Source organism: Nestor notabilis, unplaced genomic scaffold (assembly GCF_000696875.1).
Source record: "Nestor notabilis isolate BGI_N333 unplaced genomic scaffold, ASM69687v1 scaffold18340, whole genome shotgun sequence".
NCBI lineage: Eukaryota > Metazoa > Chordata > Aves > Psittaciformes > Psittacidae > Nestor > Nestor notabilis.
The window spans coordinates 13,853-39,307 of record NW_009909917.1 but is presented as its reverse complement, the minus strand read 5'-3'; the positions used below and the strand labels follow the sequence as shown (position 1 = coordinate 39,307).

Here is a 25,455-nt window from a genome sequence, read left to right as displayed (position 1 = left end):
GCCTGTATCAGGATTAAAAGAATAATAAAGTTAAAATCGCCCATGAGTCACAGCAACCCAGTCCTGGTACTGCTTTGCCAAGAGTCTGAGTCAGCCCAGGCACCATCCACCAGCCCTTGGCCCTCCTTGTCTGTCACAAGGAGCAAATGTGCTCCCAGGGCTGGTGGGCTGTGAACAATGGATGAGCAGAGCCCTGATGCATGCAGCTGCATTCAGTTTGCTTGTCATTCAACACAGCTGGGGCTTTGGAGATGCAGATGTAGCCTGCAGGATAGGGGGCTCAGTTTTGCTGCTTCCATCTCTTGCAGCACTTACCCTGGAGCTGTATAACCTGGCCCAGTGATACCCTTGTGCTGCTCGGGCTGTCTGGCCTGGCGGTGGCTGCAAAGGAGCAATGTCAGGGCTGCCACAGGCCAGAGCAAGCTGGTTGCATGGGACCCTGGCTGGGGCACTGGCATACATGGCTTCACATCAGCAGGCAAAACACCACCTCCCCCGCTCCGCAACCAAATCATCAGAGGTGCACATTCAGCAGCAAAGCTTCTAATTTTTATTAAAATAAATGTAACCTTTTATTTTCCCTTGCCCCATTCCTATAAGGAATGGCTTAATACAGGAGTTTGCTAATGTAGGATTGATATTACAACATATGCTAAGGAAAAAAAACCAAACACACAAATCCCATTTCAATACATCAGCTTTTGTTTCCTTCCTGGCAGAAAGAGATTAGGGAGGGTGACACTGCATGGCTTTATTATAAATGCGAGCATAGGTGAAAGAGGCAGTCGTGTTCCATTTCTCTCCATCCTCTGATCATATCCCACCTGTAGGAGCACTGAAAGACCCAGACAGTGTGCTGACTTGGACCAGCTCCACAGCTCTATCAGGAGAGCTCATGGGGCTGGCATCAGTAAAGAAGCATGCTGATGCCACCATATGATTTGTTTTCCCTTTTAATTTAGTTAAATCTTTTGAGAATTAGGAAGAAGAGCCAGAACAATAATTCTAATTTTTAGATGACAGGATTATCTTTTTCTTAGTAGGGGAAAAAAATAAGAGACTACTCCTAACGCAGAGCACAGCTGCTACACTGCAGCTTGGGCCAGAACTCACTGAAGGAATCTCTTTCACTTCACTGGGTTTGGACTACTCCTGCTTGTACATGACTGCAGTCAGTGCAATCATCACCACAGAGGAAGAGTACGCAGCGCTGGGAGTTGCTGTTTTAACATCAACCACCCTCCCCTTCTTGGGCTGCATGTAGTTCAGGTTTAGTTGTCTCTTAAACACATCATTTTGATACACGAGAGATGGAAATAGTTAATGAAAGTGGAGAAATGGTATGATTTGTAAAGATATTTGTTATATTGAACTGTTAGCAAAGGAAAAAACCCAAGTTAACATTCAGTACCATAGTCTGGAAGATTGTCTATGTATATTTCTGCAATGAGGGTAAGATACAAAGCTTAGGGTGGTAAATAAGCATATTTACTAAATAATGCGTACTGTGCTAGCACACAAGTCACAGCTGGCAGCTGGTGGCCAAGGCTATGCTGCCTGATGCGTAAAACAGACAAAACCAAGCCCCTGGGAAAGCTGAAAGGATGTTTCTGCCCTTCCCTGGCCTCACACCTTGGCTTGTCTGAGGTTTGTGCTCCTTGGCGGAGCTGCCAAAACAAACCAACTTTGCACGAGGCATCACCCCTTCGCACGTGGAGTGTCACCAAGCAGGGAGGACGTGGCACACTGGCTGATCTGCTGAATGGTGCCTGGCACAGGCTCTGCTTCATGGGACGTTCTCCTGGCTGGCTACGTTCAATGGCTGCTCCTTGGGTCTTGCCGAAACCACTTGTTCAGTAGAAAAGAAAAGGCCTACGGAAAGCAATGGAGCAGAGCTGTACTTGGTTTTGATTCTAGGGCTACTTTGTAGAGGGCCCTTAAGATCAAAAGTTGGTCTTTAGAGACAACCTTTTGTGTATGTGTCTGCCCTCATTTATGCAGTTCAGAAGGTTCTTCTTGTAGAACTGACCCTCCGTGGCCACTGCTTCTTGTGCTGCCAACATACATCTTCAAGATGTTCAGTCAACAACTTCTCTTCGCTTCCTGGTCCCCTGTGGGCTGACCCTCCTGCCCAGCATCAGCTGGTGGGAATGTGACCCCAAGCCCCTGTGTACTGTTACCACCTAGGAGTTCGGTGCTCTCTTCTGGGTGGCGCATCTGCCTGCTTGCTGCTCGTTGCTGCTGCTCCTTCAGCTCACTATATGAACGGGAAAAGGTATGAAAGATGGACGTGACTGGGAAAGCCATCAGCAAAATCCCACTCAAGATACTGCTCAGGGCTACCACCTGCCCGGGGATGCTACGAGGTACCATGTCCCCGTAGCCAACTGTGGTCATGGAGATCACAGCCCACCAGTAACTGGTGGGGACGCTTGTGAATTCTTGCTTGGCTCCCAGTTCGCTCTCAGCCAAGTACACCAGAGGCGAGAAGAGGGCCATGGCGACACAAAGGAAGAGCAGGAGCAGCCCGAACTCCCTGGTGCACCGGCGCACAGTGAGTCCCAGCGTCTGCAGCCCCAGCGAGTGCCGTGCCAACCTCATCACGTACAGGATGCGCAGAGCCCGCAGGAAGCGCAGCACCAGGCCCACTCGTTCCAGGTACTTGTTTCCAGCACCCCCACCGGGCTTGCTGCTGTTTTTCGTGGAGGCCGTATCCACAATGAGAGAGATATAGAAAGGCAAGATGGCCAGGATGTCGATGATGTTGAGTGGGGTTTTCAGAAAAGCACACTTGTTCTCTGCCTGGATGGATCGCAGCAGGAACTCAAATGAAAACCACGCCACGCACACCGTCTCCAGCACAAAGATGTCATAGCACTTCCGTGAGCATTCACCCTGGGGAGAAGAGGAGCAGGAAACACAGAAAAGGGGGGATAAAAAGATTTAGCCAGGGAGTGAACCAAAGAAACAGAGTGGCAGTTCTTAAGGAAAGCGTCATGTGAAATCGGTATGAATTGTGAGGTACAAAAGTAAAATCATGGCTGCTGAGAGCAGCTGAAATGGATAACTAAACCCAGAGCTACTAGCTACGTGTCTGGCTGCAGGACAGGTCAACAACACTCGTGAGTATCCGAGGGTGCCGAAATTTGGTGTGATGATATCAGCTGTTGGCCAGACAGCACACTGCTGAAAGGCCAGTGACTCCCACGTAATTTCTAATCAAGCCTTTAACACCCTTTAGAAAGAATTAGTACAGGATTCATGGATTTTAATAAATGGGTGATCTCTCCCTCCCTTCCTGATCAATAAATTGCTTAAAAATGGCTCATAAACACCTACAGCATTTTTTGTTATATGCTTGGAGTAATCTAATATTCACAGAACATAGAATATTTTTTATATTCCAGTGAACATTTATTAACACATTAGCCCTGTAGTCAAAAGCTCATATAAAGTACTGATAAATGTAGGTCTTTCTAAAAGAAAAAGTACCTCAAGAACAGGGGGAGGGTCGGGAGAGGTAAGCATTTTAAATTTCCTCACCTATAACAACTAATGACCATGATGCCCTGCCGTAGCTTTCTCAGGCACTGGAAGAGGTGCTTTTCCCTGCAGGTTCACTTAGTGGAAAATAAAATGAGAACTCTGGTTCTTTAGTTACAATGCCTATAAATGAGCCAGCCTTGGAACGGCAATAGACAATAATGCTGGTGATGGCTGCTCTTTGACTCTTAATTCAACAGCACAAATACTATGGCAATTCTCTGCTACATCACTGTTAGTAACTCCAGCTGAATAATAATCAGCTTCTCTAAATAAACAGATTTTGATGTGGACAATTATAGGGCTAGTGCTGTTTCCGCTCTAAATGCTCATATAAAAGTGTTAATGCTCTAGGGGCTTTAAGTGGGAGACAAGGGTATATTTATTTAAGGGAAGTGTATATTTATTCAGTGAGCCAGTTTGAACAGTTCATGAAAGCTCTTGTAAGCATGTAGGAGGCCATCCATGCTAGAGAGGTGTGCGACTCCCACTGGATGCATCAGGTATTAGGTACCAATGTAAAACCTCATTTTGCTCGCCTGTGCTAAATTATAGTAATAAAATATCACTCAAGAGTGGTGAGGCTGTGTCAAGCTGGTCCCCATTTCACCACTGGAGAAGCTGAGAACCTGGCACATCTATGAACAGTTCTGCCCACATGCTCACCACAGGTGCCTTCTGCTAGGCAGAGCTGAAGAAATGTATACTGCACAGCACCACATCCTGACTTCATCCCCTTCTAAGTGTTTATGCACAGGTTTTTCCCTGTTTTGAAAGAAAACAGCAAAAGAGCAATGAGAGTTTTGCTGTCTCCCCTAACTACAACAATCCCCGAAATGTTGGGGAGTGACTGAATACATGTTTCAAGGGCTGCAGCACTGCTGGCACTAACAGCATGTTCATCACACTGGGTGTACAGCCTTGTGATATCTCAGTATACCCAAAATGCCGAGGCATCCTCCCCATTTCATACTTACTAAAAGATTGAGACAATGACTAAAGCGATGGCAATAGAAAAAACAAAATGTGAAAAGGAATCCTCAGAGCTGGTCCTTGTGTTAAACAAGAAGGAAGGTTGTAGTGCCTTGTATTTATAGATATTTTTAGTATTCCACTTTCAATTGGCATATGATGTACCTCCCACTGTTTCCCAGGGGGTCATACTGATACAGAGAGAGAAATTACTTGTCCTACTGAAACTGCTGTCAAGATTTAAAGCATATTTCAGGAAGGAAGGATAATCTTGTCTTACTGAGCTTACTGTAGCTCAGATAGACTGTCTTTAGCTTTCTAATTTTGATAGGTGTGAAAACTAGAAAGAGCTTAATTTATTTCTGCCTCACGAAACTAATTTGGTCATAAAAAGTATTTTTGTCACAATCACAATTCATAGGACAAAACATTTTGTTTATAGGAGCTTTGCTCCTATCACAGCATAATTAAGCTGTCAGGCGCTCCCATCAGATATGGAACCAAGATGCTTTCACACCACTGCACAAATATGTCTCTGTGGGCCAGAGCCAAAGCTCACAAAGTCAAAGTCGGTGGAAGGACTCTGCCTGTGCCACTGTAACTTCCCAGCTTATTCCCAAGAAACCAGCCATCTCACCAATGTTGCTCCAGAGCCCTGCTGCCTGGGAATCTCTCATCAGGACATGCTTATCTCACATGTAAGGGCAATGGCCGCAGGTGAATTGCGGCTCCTGATACTATCCTTGCACACGGACAGAAGGATCAGGCTGAGACGCTGGGAAGATGATCCATAGAAGAAAAGCTATGGCTTGAACAAAGCAGCTGCTACGGCAAGAAGGAAGGAACCCCAATGTGCAAATTAGCTTTCTCTTAAAGCTGCATCACTGCTTGGACCAATGTGTATGGAAACTAAGATGTAGCTCACCTTAAGAAACCTATCTGGCAGGAAGTCCTCTGGATTCTGATGTGCATGTATCTGATTTTCATGCCACTAAAAGTTTAAGGCAAGTTGGAGAAGCATATGTAGAATTTAGCCTTGGAATAGACCTACAAAGACATAAATGCATTTAATAGCTAATTTGGCACCTAATTCCCCCACCGCTCTCTATTTTGTGCATAAGGAAAGGAAACTCTCCAAAGCCTTTCTGTGTATGAGTTTTGGTGTGGGAGCAAACAGGAGTGAAAAAAACGTTGCTCATTAACTGACGACCAGTGGAGATGACTTTCAGAAGACTCTTATCTGCCCTCCCACACTCTGATATGTTTATCTTGTGTAGGTTCATAAACCTACAGCTTTGCTATTTATGTCTCCAAGCTTCCTGCAGAACTACTTCAAAAACACAAGCGCAGGAGCAGCCTGGCAACCTTTGCTCAGCTGAGCACGAGAGGCCTGGTGGTATCTGCAGCCTGGGTCATCCAACACAGCAGACCCAAGCTGCCCATCACTGTAATGAAGAGCTGAAATGTACTCCCATCCAGAGCTGCTGCTGGGCTCTGGCTTTTCTCCCCTCTTCCCACTATCCACAGCTGACAGCTAACCCTGTGAATGCCGAAATGTTTACTTTCAGTAGAGTGAAGTGATAATGCTCTGCCACACAGAGTTCATTTTAGTGGGATGAAACAATCCCCTCTTTCAGCTAATGCATAATTCATACTTCAGCAAAGTGCTAGTCTTTCGCAGTGTTGTTATTAACCTATTGCAATCTGAACAAGCCAGGCTCTGTCCAAAGGCTGTCCTGAGAATAACAGGGTCCAAACAGGCTTTTAGAAAAGAGACCTGCATGTCAATTAACCTGCTAGAGGCCTTTTTTTCACTAATTAAATGTCTTCCTGTCCCCTGGACCATGTTTCAATCTCATCTAGGTATGACCTATTATTATCCTCACATGAAATCAAAACAGTAACAGCAAAAACGTATTTTATGCTCTTTGGTTCTCTGAGCTGCAGCTGCTTCTCCTTGCAGCTTTTTCCCCTTCATTACAGCATTGTGAAAAAACAAACGAACAAACAAACAAAAACCTTTCTAAAACTTTTAGCTACGTATTTGAGTCCAACTGGATGCTGTAACTCTGCTTAGGGTTTTGGCTGTTTCTTTTTTCCATTCAAAAAACCAAAACAAAAATGCACAGAAAGACACACACACAGATGGAAAAAAGCAATCAGGAATTAATCAGCCATTGGAGTAAGAAAAAAACCAAGTCCCAACAAAACAGGATAGCATTCTGCCCAAAATATGTCTGTTTCAAATCTGTATTTTCACAAACAAGATCAAGCTACACCAGTTCATGGCCAAAAACATGTACATTAATAACTACATACTGGTTTTTACTTTTTTGTAGCAAAATAGCTAGCTCTCTAACTAACCAGATTTCTTCAGCTTGTAATGTAATGGATACATTTTTCTGATTATATTTTCATGTCTAGCTTTATAAAACTGGGCCACAGGAAAACTCTTTTAGTTTTCATAACAATTTGATTTCTTTTTATCTTTTAAATATCTAAACAAAAAATAGCATGAATGGCAAAAAAGAACACCCCCAGTGCACTTTTCTAATGGTTCAAAACTGTAGATGAGGCCCTCGGTGACATAGTTAGTGGTGGGCTTGGCAGCCCTGGGGTAAAGGTTGGACTTGATGATCTTAAAGGTCTTTTCCAACCTTGATTCTATGATTCTATGCAACCATGGCATTAAATAAACAATATCTTACACTTTTGAGTACAAAAAGCAGTGGTGTAATAAAAATATATGGAAACGGACGTTCTTTACAAGATGTACATGTTTATTTATATGTGTACATGTGGATTTTTCAACAGCAAGTAGGATTATTTTTTTTTCTTGTGCAGAAGTTACTTGAGTATGGGGAAGTATCTGCAGTTGCACAGGATTTTGAGGCCATTTACTAATGTCAGTTCAGGGCACGAGAAAAGGAGGAAGATCTCAGTGAGTAGCTCTAGGCAGTCAAATTAAAGTGAGTTTCTTTCAGTAAGATCTGTAGAAATTTGCTGTCAGAAAGCCAACTGCAGTATATATTCCTTCTGGAGAAACATTTTCTTTGCCAGAGGCTCCTTTGGCAACAGGAAATTTACAAAAAGAAAAGCGGTAATCACTGGAGTTCAAATCCAGCTGTGCTCACTGCTCTGTGTGGTCAGCCTAGAAACTGCAGGAACCTTTCAGAAACATTTTGGTCTGCCTTGCAGGGTCCCTTTCACTGGTACTTGCCTGGACTGTGCCTCAGAAAAATTCTCCACTGTGTGTTCTGTGACTTCTTGACCCTGCCTTTGTCCTCTGGCCTCCTGAGAAGGAATTCTGATTTTCCTCTAGATTCTTGCAGGCTCTGACAGCATCAGCCCCCTCTGGCATTAGAAGATGTCAAAAGCCAGATCACCTCTAACCATTCCAATTCTTGTGTTGCTCTGCACACACATTATTTTTCATGGTCAGCACCTCCACAGTACTTTCAAGGAAGAAGTTTCAGTGCTGCCCACTTCTCCCCTATAGCAAAAATTTCCTCTTCCCCCTCCTCCTCCGTCAAACGTATAAGTTAAGAAAACAACCCCAACAAAACCAAACATGAGAGGTATTACATATAAAAACACTTAGATAATCTTTAAAATCATGACATTTCTATAATGGTATTTTTGTTCTCCTCCACTTAAGCCTTTTGGGTCATGTATTTCAAGTATTTCTCTGCGCACATTGGCTCAATGGTTTTTGGTTTGGTTTTTTTTTAACAGCAATGTGGAAGTCAAAATTCTGATATAATCAAGAATTTCAAGTTTGGCACCAGAAATCACTGTTAAGGGACTTGCAGATAAAGTCCCTGAGGCTTTACACAAGGTCTGCCCACAGCCTGAGCACAGCGCTGCAGAGAGCGAGCTCAGCACTCTTAGTGTTGCCCTTGGACTTGTGTGTGATGCTGAGCCACCTCTCTCAATGAATGTCTGCAGGGAGAGACAGAGGACAGACACCCCCCCTTTACAGCCCCACACTTGGAACACTTGCGCAGCTTGGGAGAGACCCAGCTCCTGCTTAAAGTATTGGGTGCTGGGTCGCAGCCCTTTCTCGTCCCGCCTATCACAGTGAAATGAAGAATCCTTCCCTGAGAAAAAATGCAGGAAAGCAGCAGCATTCCCAGAAATGTGCCTCCCCAACAAACCCCAAAGATTTTGCTCACATCGGCGCTGATGAAAAGCAATTTTCTGATGAAAGCATCCAGCTAATTTTCACCGCAGGGATGACCGCATGACTCTTGCAATGTGACCTGCTGTTGGAAGGGCAGCATCTCACCCTGTCCCCGAGCGCAGGCATGCTCCCCTCTCCACTGACCACCTACAGACTTGGTGATTGTAATTCAGTACATCTGCCTTTAAAGCTAGGGTCAGGCTGAACTGCTCTGTCAGGCCAGCCTGCTCTGAGTATTTCTTGTGCTCCTCAGCAGAGATGATTCAGCTACTGCACAGTCTGTCCTCAAAGCTGGCTGGCTGTGAATTCAAAGTAAGAGTTTCTGTTTTTAAAGTCACTGAGGGGCCATGAAAGAGTTCTCTGCTTCTTGCTGTACACACTTTGATCTGTAACTAGAACTTAGTTCATGTTTCATCTTCAGCCCAGCTGTTACAGAAGGTAACCTTGCCTTCAGTGAGGAGGGTTGTCATGAACAGTTTGCAGTTATGTTATGGACACAAGACATTTAGCTCTTGTACAATTGTTCCTGTACAACTTGTCTTCATTGAAGAGAAAAGGCAAGGAGGTGGGCAGGAGCAAAACCTACTTTAGACATCTCTCTGGATTTCCTTTGATCACAAGACAGCAAAGACCCAAATCACCACTTTTCAAAACCTCTCAGCCTCTCATTTTTGTTCTGCCAGTGAAGCTGCAAATAAACATGCAATACAAACAGGAACGTGTGTAAGGATTTTACCCCTGCACTGTGGTAGCCTATGACCACCCTTGCAGACTAAATAGGTGGCAGACACACTCATAATCCACGAGGCTGCAGAGGGAAATGGCTGTTTCCTTGAGTTACTGCCCAATCCACAAGCAGCCTGCTGCTTTGTGCAACCTCAGCCCCAAAATGCATGGCCAGAATTACATGCTACAGGTAAGGACTTGGTCTTCTCAAGTATAAATAGTAAGCCTTGAGACCTGTTTAACCGCCACCTTTTCCCCTGGAAATGCTGTAGATGTCTTAACAGCTGTACTCTGACTGCATGGATTTGGCATATACATCTGAATTATGGAGAAGGACACAGACACAAGGGATTCGATTACCTACCTACCAGGCAAGACCGTTGTGATCCTAAGGCTGCCCTCCCTTTCCCTGCCTCCTTCATTTACTGTCCCTGTCACATGCAGATACATGCCTTAGTCCACTGCCCTGCTTCTTTTTACCTGCGTACGGTTGCTGGGAAGAATGGAAAGCAGGTAAGTAGCACTGCACATGAACAAAATGCCCTCTCATTAACATCTGTTTCTCAAACCTACATTCGCTTTTAGCACACACTTCTCCAAAAGCAACAGTATTTGTTAGAGGGAAACAAATGTTACCTGGCTGTACTTTATGGAAAGCAACCAAAAACTAAACTCTGTGAGAAGTAAGAAACATATAAAGCAGACAATAAATACCTATGAAACAGAACACAATCAAGTTGCCTGATTTTCAGATGCCTATCGGGAACAGCACAGTACCTCACCCAGAGAGGCTGGGGGGATGTAAGGACATCTAACATCTTAAAACTCCTCAGACTCAGCGACTACGGCTGGGAGCTGCTTGAAGGAACAGTATGTGCTGCAGCAGGCAACTACTCTATCTCCCAGTCTGATCATACCACACACCGGGACAGAGGGGCTATACTGTAACTTAAGGAGGAGTGATGTACACTGGATAACATTTTCTTTGAGGATACTTAAGACTCTGCTCCATTCTCACTGCCTAGTGACCTTGTCATGGGCTAGTATTACCTTCACATTGTATTTCTTTGGTTTGTAATCTACTTCACTACAATGAGCACACACAGCTCCTCGCAACATGCAGTTTTCACCCTTGAAACAAGCCTTGACACCAATCTTCTTGCTTATCAAATACACACACACACACAAAACAACCAACACTTGTATATGGAGCTCCCTGATAGCTCCGAATTTGTAAGGAAGTGAAGGATTCAATTTGTTCAAAACCCACCCATGTTCAAACAAGGATGATTCAAACTGGAATGAGTTGGGAGAGTAACCCAAGGTTACTTGAATGGCTAGTGGAATGGAAAACCTATCTTACAAACAGACAATTAAATGCATTTGACTTGTTTACTGTCATCAAATGAAGACAGAAAAGAGACTTGTTTGCTCTCTATAAACATATCAATGGAATGAAAAGAAGCACTGTTTAATGGCATGGTTAAATGTTCTCATTCATGTCTATCTGGATGACTGATAGCTGAAATTACTGCTATCTCCATCTACTACCTGACTGTTTACAATCCACAGCTCAGCCCACAGAATGGGATATATGATCATTTCTTAATCCTCTTCAGTGCAGAGTAAAATAGGATAACTCCCTGGCTGGTTATGGTACAACAGCTGACTTGGTTCAGGAGTGGCTGGGAAGTTCGACACCATCAGCTAAGTAATGGCAATCAGCATGCGAGGTAGGAGTGGGAAGGAGAGAGACCCAACATGCTCAGTTTGCACTAGCTGTTTGCAAAGAGAACCCATCACTAATCAAAAGGATGGTGTTGTCAGGAGAAGAAACAGCTACACCGGCTTTCAGAATCTGGACTCTAGAAGATACATGAGTATCAAATAAAGCCCCCCCTGCAAGAACAGGGAAGGCCAAAGACGTTTTAAGATTAAGCTTCCTAGTTCCTCGAAATGGTGGTGTGATGTGGTACTCAGGACAACAGCGGACCACACTTAACCTCGGAGGATCCCTCCAAGTCTCGCCTGCCCACAGTGTTCAACTAGCAAACAAAATGATGTGCTTGATGCTGCTGGAGCTGAGCCTTGGGGCATCTGAGATCCCTTCCTGGCTTGTCCATGGCTTTTACCTGTGCATGTGTGTAAGACATTAAGCAGGCTATTATTAATATTTACAGAATTACAACCCATATGTACAAGAACAGGTTTACTGCCATTTGTTTGAACAAATATTCTGGGTCAAAACACTGGTTTTGTATCTGGGGTCTGCTTTGGCAATTTTATAACCTCCCAGTGCCATTTGGAAATTGAAGACAAACTACTACACACAAAGACACAGATCCACGAGGGCAAGGTATTATATTTGAAACTCACCAACTCCTACAGCATTTGAGGCAGAATTTCACAGGCCACTGCAATGGTGTCCTCCGAAGAACAGCTTCACTTTAGAAACACTGATGTTCTTCATGTTTCTGAGTAAAAACTACCTTGGAGTTTTCTATTTCCAGAATGTTTTTCTCAGTTTTGGCCCACTTTTTCACACAAATTAAAAGTGAAAAACCCCCCAAGATTCTAATTAAGCACCAGAAGCCTCCTTGCTGACAAGTGTCCCTCTCCCTCTGATTTCACATGAACTAGAAATCTTCCTCCTCAGCCCACTCTCTTTTCTAGCTCTGGTGGAAGTATCATATCCCCCGAGGTTTGGAAATTACAATGCTTTTTTTAAAAAAAACCATTTTCTGTAAATCTAAGCAAATGCTTGATCCTGAGCTTTTATGTGAAGAAGCCCACTTACCTTCCAAATAGCACATCTCCTCATTTCTGGAGAATAAACCTAGTTTGTATTTATTATGCTAGTGCTCTGGAGAGAAGAGAGACTCAGCTCTTGCTTGAAAAACTAACAGCACTTGGCACTTACTGCACACCTGCTTCTCATAAGCACTACAGGACTGCAAAAATAAAGGTGGGGGTTATCTTCCATAAGTGGCAGCATAAATCAAAACGCTGCAGAACCAGGGCAGGGCTGAGCCCCCGCCAAGGGCATTAAGGTGCAGTTCCAACAGCTACCCCAGGAATGACAGCATGTTCCTCTGGAAGGACCAGCCCAAGAGAGACAGGGCTGTATTACAAAGCAGTGGCATTCCCAACACTTTCAGACCTACCCACCACTTGGGGAAAGATGACAGTGTGGTGGCACCTAGCTGTGCTCACAGATACACGCAGATACACAGTGTAGAACCATGGTCTTCCTAAACACAGCATCCTCTTTTCTTCTTTGTCAAGCCTGCCCCACACTAGAAAGGAATCTCAGTCTTGTTCTTTCTCCCTCTTGCTTACTGGTTGTATTAATAGAACAACTGATTTTCAACAGCATTTTAAAAATATTTCCCCTCTTATTTCCCCCAGTTTTTCCCTTCTTTCAATCCCCATTTTAGAAGCTATTCTCCTCCTCCCTCCCACTCATTCCAGATTCTATTTTACTGACCCACATTAGTTTTAATGGTTCCTGCGACCCTGTAATCTGCTACAAAATTTGGGAGTGTCTGTTTTTTTCCTCTTGGAGGAAAGGAGGACAGAGTCAAGCTTACTCTTTGCCTCTTACATTTTTTTGCAAACCTGTTTTTTTTTTTTTTATCCTATTATCTGAAAGCAAGTGAAGGATTTGCCGATGTTGCCTGTGGGTAGATTTGTTCTCCTGCTGGTAGTGGCTCGCTCACAGCTGGCAGCCTGCTACCGCATTGCCCTTGCACTGAAATGCTGTAAGCTGTACTCCTGCACTTCCGAAGTGGATGAATTTTTGCGAGGTGGATCTGACCACCATGAAAGCCTGCACTCATGGTCTCTCTTTCTGCTCAAGGCAACAGTTAACAGTGTTTTCTGTGACAGCAATGCAGAATGTAAGAACTGCATGACTTACCTTGCATTAGCCAATATTTCTCTTGGGTACGAAGGCAACTAGCTGTGAATGGGGAGAAAATACCCACAGCTTCTGCCCACAGACACTCGTGGCCCTTTCAGGAGGGTGCTGCAATTTCTGTTTTGTTGCTGTCTCTACCCCTAGCGCAGCTTGTGCCAAGTTTCCAACATGGCTCAGGATGTATTGGTTGGCCAGGACCTTCACACTATTCTCAGTATTTCCTATTTGTATCCAGGCTTAGAAAACAAGCTGGAGCAGAGGAAAGGGAGGGTGTATGCGTGTGCCTGCATGGGAAGGTGATGGTATGAGGGCCCTGCCAGTGAATGGCCAGAGGGCCGGGCTGGCATGTATACTGGTGAGCAGCCTGTTCCAACTGTGGCATCCAGCTCATGAGTGACCCACAAGTTCAAGTCTGAACAGCAGCTAATACTCGGATTAAGGCCCTGTTATACCCCTTGCAAACACAGTCAGCGCTGGACGAGATACCTTGGTCAGGGTGCTGCCTTCACAGGGCCAGACTCATGCCACATGACTCCTCTTCAGAAAGCTTCCAGGCTTCTGAGGTTTCCTGGCTGCCCTTGCCTTTAATCACAATTATGAACTGCCGCTGCTCATTTCATCTTACTGATGACTTCAGGTCTGAATATACACAAGGGCCAAGGAAGCCCCAGACATACTGCATCCTTGCTGGCACCTCCTGCATAGGGGAACAGCACTCCTGCATGAGTGAGTTGGGGACAGGATGGCAATTACTCACTGACCTGTAAGGCTAGAAGGGGCTCTTGAACTAGTAATCCTCTGCAGAACAGAGGATCTCAGCAAATGGTTTGTGATTCACACACACAGTTTCAACTTAGCTGAGACATAATGTGTAGAAGGACTGACAGAATGTATTTAATAACTATACAAGATGTACTCAAGCATCTCTAGAAAAATGGTTTCTATTGTTATTTACCCACACTGCAATACACTATTTAGAGCATGAGTTTGTCTACCTGCAAGTTCTAGTTATTGCTCACTGTTGTCCATAGACACTCTTATTCTGCTGTTCATTGCATTAAAAGCTTTTCTAGTGTCTCACTATAAAGCAGATTTTTCAGATTTTAAATCATTCTTTATAATTTTTTGTTTTTCAACTTATCCACTTAATGGATGTGAGTTTGGACACAGTATCTCAAGCCTCATGGTTTGCCTCTTAACTAGCATGTCAGACGGGAAATCATACCCCAGTTGTTCACCAGGGTCTCTAAATCCTTTCTGAGACCCCATTTTCCAAAAGTGTCTTTTGACTTGGGCTTTCTATGCCCTTCACACTTAAAGGTTGCACTCTCTGCTGATGAATATGCAGTTGCCTCCCCATGTCCAAATCAGTTCAGCTGATTTGTGCCAGATATTTCCAGTCGCTGACTAGTGTGTCATTTCTGTGCTACGTGTAGATTTAACTTGCAACTGTTTTCTATTTTCTGCCAAATCACCAGCAAAACACCTCAGTAGCTCTGGCCAACACCAGAGACACCTGGTTGCCTTTCTGCATATGCCGTCAACGGATGATGATTTCTCATGTTAGTTTTCTGCTATGCAAAGATCTAAGAGAAATTTTGTAAGCATTTAACAGGATGTTGAGTGGCACTAATTCAAATATCTTACAGAAGTACCTACATCAGAAGGGCTTCTGTTTGGTTGGGTTTGGGTTTTTTTTAAGAAAAATTCATAACCTCATAAAAATCATACTAAGTTTGACTAATGAGTGGTGGTGTTCTTTGTAGACTAGAATTAATTATGCTGTTGTCCTTAAAAACTTTGCCGAATCTACTCATTACCATCTTTTTCATGGTTTTACTTGGAACTTATATCATGCTTACCTTCAGAAAATCCAACAACCTCACAGTTTTCTCCTGGTCTTTCCTTAATCCTTTGTTTAAAACCTATTGCTTTTTTTAATCACTTCTAACTTAAATTTCTTGAATATAAATGTCTCCACTGACACTGCAAAAAGTCCCCAATTAAAAAAAATTCTGTATTTCACCTGCATGGACACATCTTAAGCAATGAATGTAATCATTTATAATGTTGGATGATTTAATGCAATTTTTATAAGTGTTGTACACATGAATCAGCTCATTATCTCAGCCTAGCTATATGAGGCCTAGCCAAACATAAATCTGGTTGCTTTCTTTCATTCCAAACCTTCAGAATTCATAGCAACGTATCCTGGAGCTCTGAGATGAAATTTCCAGATTACATTTTTATTACAGATATATGAAAGATTTCACTCTTTCAGAACACTAGGACATTACTCAATAAGCTCATGGAGCACAAGCTCTGTTGCAAAAGCCAGTGGAGCAATCTATGGAGTAAAGAAGCTATGCCGTACCCTCAGGACATTACAGAGCACACTATACTGAATAGCTGTAGTGATTTTAAAAACATGACTGGAGGCCAAGCAACTATTATCATGAGATTGCTTCAGAGCCTCTCTCAATGATTTACCTGGAAGTCGGCAGAATAAACCCACTGGTAGACAGAGATATAGTTATGGCGGTGGAACCAGGGAAACATTAAAAGAAATTAAGTATGGAGCATATTTTGTGTGGGTGAGCATATGGAGCATATGTGCGGGTAAGCCACATTGCACCAAACATAAACCAGTTAACAACGTGACAAAGTTACTCATACTTTCATGGAAGAGTCTTAGCTGTTTAATTATTTATCATTAATGTTATATTGCAGCATATTTATACAATATTTAAAAGACGACCTGACCCTGCTACTTATTCATGAGAAGATATCCTGTAGACTGAAAGAGTTCATTAGTACAGCATAAAGTTATTAACAAGTCAACAGGAATCTTACCTTATTCAACCCTTGCCTCATCCCCAAGCTAACAGTGCAGAGAAATACTCCCAAATACTCTCCATTTTTTGACTTCAAAACCTAAAACACTACTGAGAGTCTCAGGTGGTTCCCAAAGCCTATATTGTAACCTACTGTCCTCAAAATCTTCCAGGGCAGCTCTGGTCCCAGACAGGTTTCTATGTTTACTTGATAAAAACGACTTGGGAAAAGATGCTACAGTGAGACTCAACATTGGTAAAAGCCAGGTATGAACATCTCAGGCAGTGACTTGGCTGAGATGGGGAATTTTGAACAAAGGGTCTACAGGCTCACTGTGGGGCTCTGTGCAAATGTGTTCCACAGTGCCAAATGCCTACCTCCCAGTCTAAAGGCAACTCTTAAGAAACATTCCTCCTGATACAACAGAGAAAGATTTTCTCAGTAGACCATGTTTCCTTTATCTTCTCTTGAAGAAGCTGCCATGACAGAACAACTAGATATGTCTATATTCTCTGACCATCAAATAGTAGCTGGGAAACCACACTATGATGACTCAGACTCGCACTGCAGAACTTTGCAGTCACTCCTCAGTTTTGGACTCTAAGGATATCACTCAGTAATAGCATCTTGTATAAATAAGTTGGTCTTGCTTATGGAAAGAAAAAATTCCTTGCTTAGAAACCTAGCTCACAGCCTGAGTCATGAATGTGCCTATGTACCTGAACAGCATTTGTGATCGAAGTGCAGGACTACACAGTACAAGTGATGAAACTACATGAGGCAGATTAAACACATTATCAACAAAGCAGAATTTTACTTATTGCTGATGACTAAAGCTGTGGGTAAAGGATGCTCTCAAAACTTGTAATTTGGACTGTCTGTTTCTATTTTGATTTAAATACCAACTAGAGCGGAAAACCTACTTTAAGTTTATGAAAGAAAGAAAAAAAAAAGAGAAACACCTTACTTTTAGTAATAATACAGCTCTGCAGTGCTGTGAGTCCTGCACCCCTTAAGCAAGGGCACATGAATGTGAAAGAGAACACAAATTTCATGTGTCTACAGGAACTTCCTTGTGCACAACACTGTAGAAAACGCAGGTGACAACTGTTACTGAGTCATTCGGTCTTTCCCTGTGGCCTGAACTGCCCGGAGCAAGCACAAAATGCAAACAAGCAACACAGAGGATGAGTACATAGGTAGATTGGATCAGATGCCGTAACTGGTGATATTGTTACAGCTCATGGGTTTTGCATTAAAACGGCAGAGCTGGCAGAATGGCATAACAATCCCTCAGATGATCCCCATGGAAATCAGTTAGTCCTATTCCCCAAGATGCTTTTTATAAAAAGTCACCCCTGGTGCCTATATACTAAAAATAGTCATCTGTAATACCAGCAAGGAGATTTTTAAATACATGGTTTATGTTGACTGTGCTGTAATTTCTAGAACAGTTTATTCCACAAATAAAGGAAAAACACAAGCTGCAATTTTATTAAGACTTTCATTCATGAAAACAAACCATCTATACATCATAAACATGTGGCTGTAAGTTGAAATTAAGAAGGTCTCAGTATTACATGCAGAAAACCAGATAAACAGTCACAAAGGAGAGAAAGTGCTAAAAATGAGCCTTTCTGTAATGAAAAGCTGCATTCCAAAGTCTCAGAGTGCTATCTTAGTATAGAAAGCATCAATAATAACGGTTTTACTCCTTTACATTACTTTTCACTGAAATAAGTAAACAATTTGATGTAAAAAAGACACTTTTCACCATCCAGAAGTACTTCAAATTGCAAGAGGTATCATTCATTCAACAAAACATTCTGAAACACTGAGTCCCTGAATACTTATACTTCTCCATATTTAGCTACCTATTTAGATTACAAACCTAACCAAATCACTAATGAAGATGTAGAACAGGATCAGACTCAGTATGGACCCCTGGGTACACCAATATTCACCGGCCTCCAACTAGACTTTGTGTCACTGATGACCATCCTCTGGGCCTTGCTGTTCAGACAGTTTTCAATAGAAGTCACTACTCATCCAACCCCAACACCAACAGCTGATCTACGAAAAGCTGTTGAGAATCATACAAGACTCTCTTAACCTTGTCTGAAATTACTTTTGTGTGTACCTTTGTGAAATGAGATCTCATCTCCTCATGCCTGGCCTTAATGAGATCTTTAATCACAAGATTGTTTAAAACTCACATTCACAATTCATCTATTCCCCATCCTCACTGATATGAAAGTTGAAGCACAGTGTGTAAATTAAGCTTAGAAGGTTAAACAGTTTCAAGCTTCTTTATGAGTTATTCTTAACTTCATTATTTATGACTCTCTTTTGAGTAACATTCTTCTGCTGAAGGTTATTGAACTGTAACTTCCTATCACAGTATCTTTAATTAGACTAGCTTTTCCCAATCCGTTAAAAAGCACGGTGAAGCGTACTTCCTAAGTACACTCTGATCTCCTCCTGTTTTACACTGTGGTGCTACAAATGATCGAGCTCAGTGGGACTCAGGCCTATAAATACTTTTGTGAGTCAGGACAAAATGCTTGATGTTAATCTCGGAGTTCATCACTTCTTTTTTCTGGATGGCGGAAGTCTGTCTAACAAAAGAAAGAAGCTTTCTTCTTTGGATAGAAATGGTTGACTTTTGTTTTCACCAAGAAAACAATGAAGAGTCTAGTATGATGACCATCTGGCTTTCAGCTGAATCTCTCAATGCCTTCTGGTTGCTCAGCTCTTACTGCATTGTCAAAGCTCTTGCTGTAATGTATCCCCAACTGATTTAAGACTCCTGTGATGTTTTAGCTGCTTCCCTTAAGTCACTTGGTGCCTGCCATTTGTTTAGAGAGTTGAGAAGCCCACTTGAAGGGGGCATCATATGCCTAAAATGCCTTAAGGATACTCTATGCCTCTGGCTATTTTCATGTCTTGGAGATAATTTTTGTGGTGGTCTTGAAAGAGCTCAGTGCCTGAGGGCTTTTGCTATGATTTTGTCTCAGCAGTATTTTGCCTGAAGAGGGGACTTTTCGCCATTAAATCTAGATCTTGCATAGAAATCTCTCATTCTGAAAATTTTGAAATGAAAAATAATTATTGCTTTGTTACCTTACACGGAAGAACCTGACTCTCTTCAAACATTTGTTTTTTGTATGTATTTGAAATGTCTCTTACCTGAAATTTCCAGAAGCAGCTATCAAGTGCATTACTGGATTGGTGGTTTTAATTTAATTTAATCAGTAAATAAAAGCTATATGAGGGGAAAAAAACCCCAAACATCTCAGCAAGATAAAGTATGTACTAGTTTGGCAAGTATAAACTAGTTTATGATCTGATTCTGTTAGCTTTATTGATAACTGTGTAACATCTGAAATATTTGATGCTACTTCCAAAAAAGGGTAAGGCTCTAGATGAATCAGGATGACCATCAGCAAGAAAAAGACAGCTACGGCATATGGGAACATGATCCTTCCCACTCTTGCTAAACCACTAGGGATTGCCACTGTAATCTAGAAATCTGGAACAGTAAATAAAGTTAACAAAATGTATGATTGATACTTCTGTATTTGAAAAAGAAATAGGCAGCCTCCTAAAATAACTTCTTCATACACTTGGTAATAACCTCTAAATTTTAAGGTCCCACACTTACATCTATGTGAGGTCATTTACACCTCTGCAGGACATCACTGAGTGTAACAGCTGGTTCATTCAGATAACATTAAAAGATCAGGATATGAAAAACTGTTCTCCAGCATGACTTTTTTCACAATTGTTTCCTCGTTCTCTCCCTGAAACAGTAACAGGACAGACAGGTGGCACATAAAGCTTTTGCTTTCTGGAAAACACCAGCTCAAGGAAAAGACCACTGCTTCTTAGGCAGAGTATCTATGACAGCTCTGACATGGAACCCTAACAACAGTAATGTCAGCCAGAGAACCTGGAAAATGTCCACACCGAGTACCGTGCGCCCTTGAAATAATATTTACTGTTTATTTGTTCCTTACCCAAGAGGGATGCACATATACTTTCTGCTTGTTAGGAGACTGCAAAACCAGACCAAAGAGCTATCCCTGGGCACGAATTTTAAACTAGGAGCTAGGATACAGCTCAAGACAATTAACATGACTTTGAATTCACATAAACTCTCCTCTCTCTGCACCTGTTATTTGATGGGCTGCTTTAGCTTGATAAGCCATGTACAGATGATACTCAAGGGGGTTGCAGCCTAGGTCTCTGATACTACAGGCAATTCCTTGTGGGGAGATGCCTTACTCCATGCCCAGTCTTACTGAGGCTGAAAAGATCTACACAGGTATTTACGTCCATTTGCGCAGTACCAAAATCACTCACCACGTATGACTCTGGGCATCACTAATTACAACTCTACCAATAGAGTGTTGACCTGCATTGATTCAGTGGCCACTGAGGAACACTGGGGATGAAGGCATGTAAGAAGTGATTCTTCACCTGTCCGCTGTGCTGAAGAACCACCTCTGTCTCAAAGTAACCATTTCCACTCTGTCCACAGACCTTCCCTGTGCAAAGGGCAGAACAAAGCCTATTTGCAGGAGCTCTGTGCCTTTAGAATTTAAGGGCACAGAAAAACATAATTTATTCTGAACTCCTCTGTATTGCAAGCATTTCACCTTTGTAACTTGAATTGAAATCAGTAATTTACTTTTGACTGGAGTGTGTTTAGCTGAAGGCTACCTTCCAGAAGGGCACTGAGCCTTGAACTGAAAACATCAAAAAATATAAAATCCACTAATTCTCTCCTTAGTCTGCCCCAGTAATTAATCACCATGATATCAAATATTGGCACATAGTTTTCCATACCAATTTATCAGGATTCAGCTTTTTACCATGCATCCTCTCCCTGCTTAATTTTTAAAGGTCTTTCAGATGATACAGTTCTCCTCCTCCCATAAAGAACACTTACTTGCTTAATCCAGTCACTTTCCTTTCGACAATCTACATAAACTGAAATGCTAAAGTTCCTTATTGTATGGCACTTTCTCCGGGTCTCTAATATTTATCATTTTTTTCACCCACTACAATTTTTCAAAGCAGTGTGAGAACTGACTGCAGTATTCTTGTGTCAGTCTCACCAATGCCGCATACAGCACTACTCCCCGGCTTAGATGTTCAAGGACCAAATTAACCCTTCCGATTTTATGCTGCAATAGGAATTCACATTCTGTTGCATGTACCCTAAACTCTAGTTAAGAGTCCTGTTTTGGGAATCACACACTCTGCTTTTGCAAGAGCAAGTCTGCATTCACCTTTATTGTACAATTTTGCATTTGACTATGAAAATGTGCTCCTTTTAATGGCCCCACCTCACCAAGAAATCCAAGCTTCTCTCATATGCTTGCTCTACCTTCATTATTACCCTGTTCGACCTTAACAATTATTAGCCTATTATTATGACTTCCTATTTATGTTCAGATCATCAGTACAAACATAAGGTGCCTAAACTCTGGTAATTCTGAAAGCAATTGTTTGGCTCTCACTTAAACCCAGGGACATCTAAACACTAAATATATCTCAGTTTTGAACAGCAAAATATCCCTTGTGCTTTAAAGTCCAGAATAATGGAGCACTGATGGTTAATTACAGTGAAAGGTGTGTGTTTTGGAACAAATATTTTTAAAAAATTATTAGGACAATATAGTTTTACCTAGTACGCAACACTACTATCCTCAAATTTTAAATCATAAATAGCCTTTAAAACAAAGATCTTATAATAAATCAGATATCAAACAACATACCAAATGTTTTGCTTTTCTTTTCCTGGCTGCTACTGAACAACTCTTATTCCAAATCAACCAACTCAGTTGATATCTAACCTAATACCTTGCAAGCAATGGGTGTGTTTAACTGCACCTTAGGTACTCAAGTCAAATGCAGGGGTCTGTCTGGAGCTGCTGGACCCATTTTCCATCAGCATGCTTTTTACTTTCAATGCTACAAAACAGTAAATGCCTCCTGTCATTCTTTTTTCTGCTAGTGGCAGTGAGTGATGAGCCATTCAGCACCCAGGTGACAGCACACAAGAGGATTCTGCTTTCAGGAGAGCTTAGCCTTCAGCTGCGAGGCAGAACTTGATGTGGTGAAGTAGCTGAAGTTCACAGTCACATTTAATGACCACGCGGCTGGGAAATAAGCCCAAACATTTAGTATCAAGCTTGGATTTGAGTAAAACTAAAGAGGCCATAAACTCTGAAAAGTTCTCACCCCCAAATTGCATTTCAGCACATATTTAATGAGAATGTGAATGTCGCCTATCTATCTCCAGACGAGCTCTCGTTGGCCTACATACAGCTAATCCTGGGGAACTGAACTGCTTGCACAAATAAGGGACTAAACCCTTAGGAAATTTGTTAAACTGAAGAATAAACAAAATATCCATAAGACTTTATTTTCAAGGGCATGAAGCATCCACAGCTTACACTCGAGAATACTAAGCACATCTGAAATTGGGACATTTGCTTTGTTTCTGCTGTTAAATTGCTGCCTCAGCTTCCCTATCCTTTACCTCACCTATAGCATCAAAATATTTTAGATGTGTTTTTTACAGTGGGGTACTGAAAGTTCATTCAAAATGGTATGTTAAAGGAACTTTTAAGGAAAACTGATTTGTTAGCTCTTAACCTAGCAAAGCATCAAGCAAAGCTGATTTTTATATCCACAGTACCTAGTTTGTCATCTGGTTAGAGATGTCAGAAAACAAATCTGTTGGGTAAAGCTGCCTGCTGCTGTGAACTGGCAAAGCTGTGCTGGCAAGGCAGAGTTTGGCCCAATCTTCCCTCAATATTGACAGAATGTTTTCTGTGTTCTACCCTGGCCAGCCCTCCACATCATAAACACTGAACGCAATACCTGCATGGCTGCTGGAGTGACTGTGCTCATCACCTTCCCTGAGGAGATAACCATGCAAAACACACTTTACTCCGAGAAAAGCTGAACTCACCCGATCTTCTTCTTCTCTGACATCTGGCATGGTGCTGATGCAGAGGCTGACTGCAGTGATGGCAACAAAAGAGATTGAAATACAAGCAAAGATCTTTCCTGGGATCCCTGAGTGGGGGTTCTCCACCATATCCCTGAGCTTTCGCATGCACAAACTCAATCGGCTACTGTCCTGGAAGGCACATTGCGTAGTTTCACTAAACACCATTTCCCCTTCATACAGCCTGGCCTCAGCTGCCTCCTCCTCTTTCTGTCGCAATCTCTTTTTACAGCACCACTCCAGGTGGTCCTCTTCTATCCCCCAGTACACAAGCTCCTCCTGGAAAGAAAGAGCACACATCTCCCTGAGAAGCCTCAGCTTCCCAGCTGTCAGGAAAGTCATGATTGTCCTGAAGGCACTAGGATTACGGTCAAAGAAAAATTCATTGCAGCTAACATCATAATCATCGCAGATGTTCATGATCTCATCATAATTGTTGCAAGATTTTAGCTTCCCAAGCCTGGTCAAGGGGCAGTTCTCCAAGGTGGTCCATGGAACTTTGTATTTAATACCACCTACGTTGATGATCACAAACCCGGTCTGGTCATCCAGGTGAGCTAAATAGCACAAGTCTTCTCCTGGGTGCAGAAGTTTGGCCTTTGTGTAGAAGAATCCTTTCTTGGTTTGGACTTCGCACAGGTTTTCCAAGTTATTGAAGGAGTAGGAGCTGAACTCAGACTCTGCATTCCGAGTGAGCAACGCCATTTCGTGATACTTCTGTTGAGTCCATAGGGAGGTCAAGGCTACTTTAATGAACACATCTGGAGCTTGAGCAGAGAGTCAATCTGTAAAAGAGAATTTTAAAGTTACAATAAACTTACAGCATTGCTAGATTAAAAACCAATCCTATCCTCTCAGTCCAAATAAACTTTTCTCCATGGCATTATTTTCCCCCCTGTTATTTTAGCACTATCTTGATAAACTTGATAGCTTCTTGGGGAAAGAACTTAAACTGCAATAGGGTCAGAAGCCATGTTGATACTTCTAGAAGGTTTAGCCAGTGAATGAATGGAAACAAAACCATGTTCAGAAATCTAGAGCTATATCCTGGACACTGGAAGGGAAAATGGGTCTTTTGGATAAATGTTAATGTACATTTTAGCAAGTTAACAAAGTTGCATTATTTATTATTATTATTATTTTGACCCATCTACATAACGTTTCTATTACAAAATGCCTACAGTGTGAGGATAAAAAGGATACCTACAGTACAGTCAGAAATGTGACTGCAGAAATGCTGGTAATTCCCAATTTAAGTTCACCAAGCTTAGGCACTGATAGCAATGAATATGTGGGAGCTGAGAATCCTGCCTGCAGCCAGCACCTAAGAAGGTTTGTGTGCTTGAGCACAAAGTGTGTGCTACCAAGATTCACTTGCCACTGGTACCTCAACTAACTGGATTAAAACTATATTGGGCACATCTACCTGAACAAGGAACCAATTGTGAAAAAAGTCATGCTGGAGAACAGTTTTACATATCCTGATCTTTTAATGTTATCTGAATGAACCAGCTGTTACACTCAGTGTTTGGGTCACCATCCCTGGAAGTACTTAGAAGACATGTAAAGGTGTGGCACTTGGGGATGTGGTTTTGTGGTTGACTTGGCAGTGTTTGTGGTTGGACTCAATGTTCTTAAGGATCTTTTCCAACCTAAATGATTCTTTGATCATGAATATGTAGGAAGCCATATTCATGTTCAGTGTAGGCAATCTCGGAAGCTAATTCCCCCAAATCAGGTGAAGAGATTTTTGTTTGTTTGTTTCTTTAATCTGTATTGGTTGCACCTTTTGTTCTCCTGCTGGGGTGACTGCGATCCAGGCTAGTGACATCTCCTGCAGGGAGGTATGCATCTCAGGTCTGAGTGGAGACCAGAGCTTGCCCAGGACCTTGGAGCTCCTGGAGGCTCTGCTGCAGTTTTGACTATGGGAGGTGGACATGGTGCCCAGCAGCCTGGCAGTAGCTCTGAAATGGGAGACTGAACCTAAGAATGAAGTGGAGCTAGAAGTGGCCCGCTCGTTGCTTTTACTTCTGGATAACACAGAACTCAACTGGTCACATTTAGCAGCAATTATACAAATGATGCACAATTTCAGTATTTAATTTGTGCCTTCTGCTTACTCCTCTTTTACCACACCACAAACCACAGATCTCCTGAACACATTTTTTCACCTGCCGCATTGCTTCCTCACTCTCCTAGAGCTCTCTGCCCAGGTTCTCCAAAGCAGAACTAGGATGTCTCAAAATGCTA

At 42.4% G+C, this 25,455-nt stretch overlaps 1 protein-coding gene across 1 annotated transcript; it reads right to left on the bottom strand.

The window, feature by feature from the left end:
- Positions 1-1,975: 1,975 nt before the first annotated feature.
- On the bottom strand, positions 1,976-23,977 carry LOC104401083 (potassium voltage-gated channel subfamily G member 2). The gene is made up of 2 exons (XM_010023606.1): positions 23,167-23,977; positions 1,976-2,895 (listed from the first exon to the last, which is right to left on the bottom strand). The coding sequence occupies exons 1-2, from the start codon at positions 23,908-23,910 to the stop codon at positions 2,083-2,085; spliced, it is 1,557 nt and encodes a 518-aa protein (XP_010021908.1). The 5' UTR covers positions 23,911-23,977; the 3' UTR covers positions 1,976-2,082.
- Positions 23,978-25,455: the final 1,478 nt, after the last annotated feature.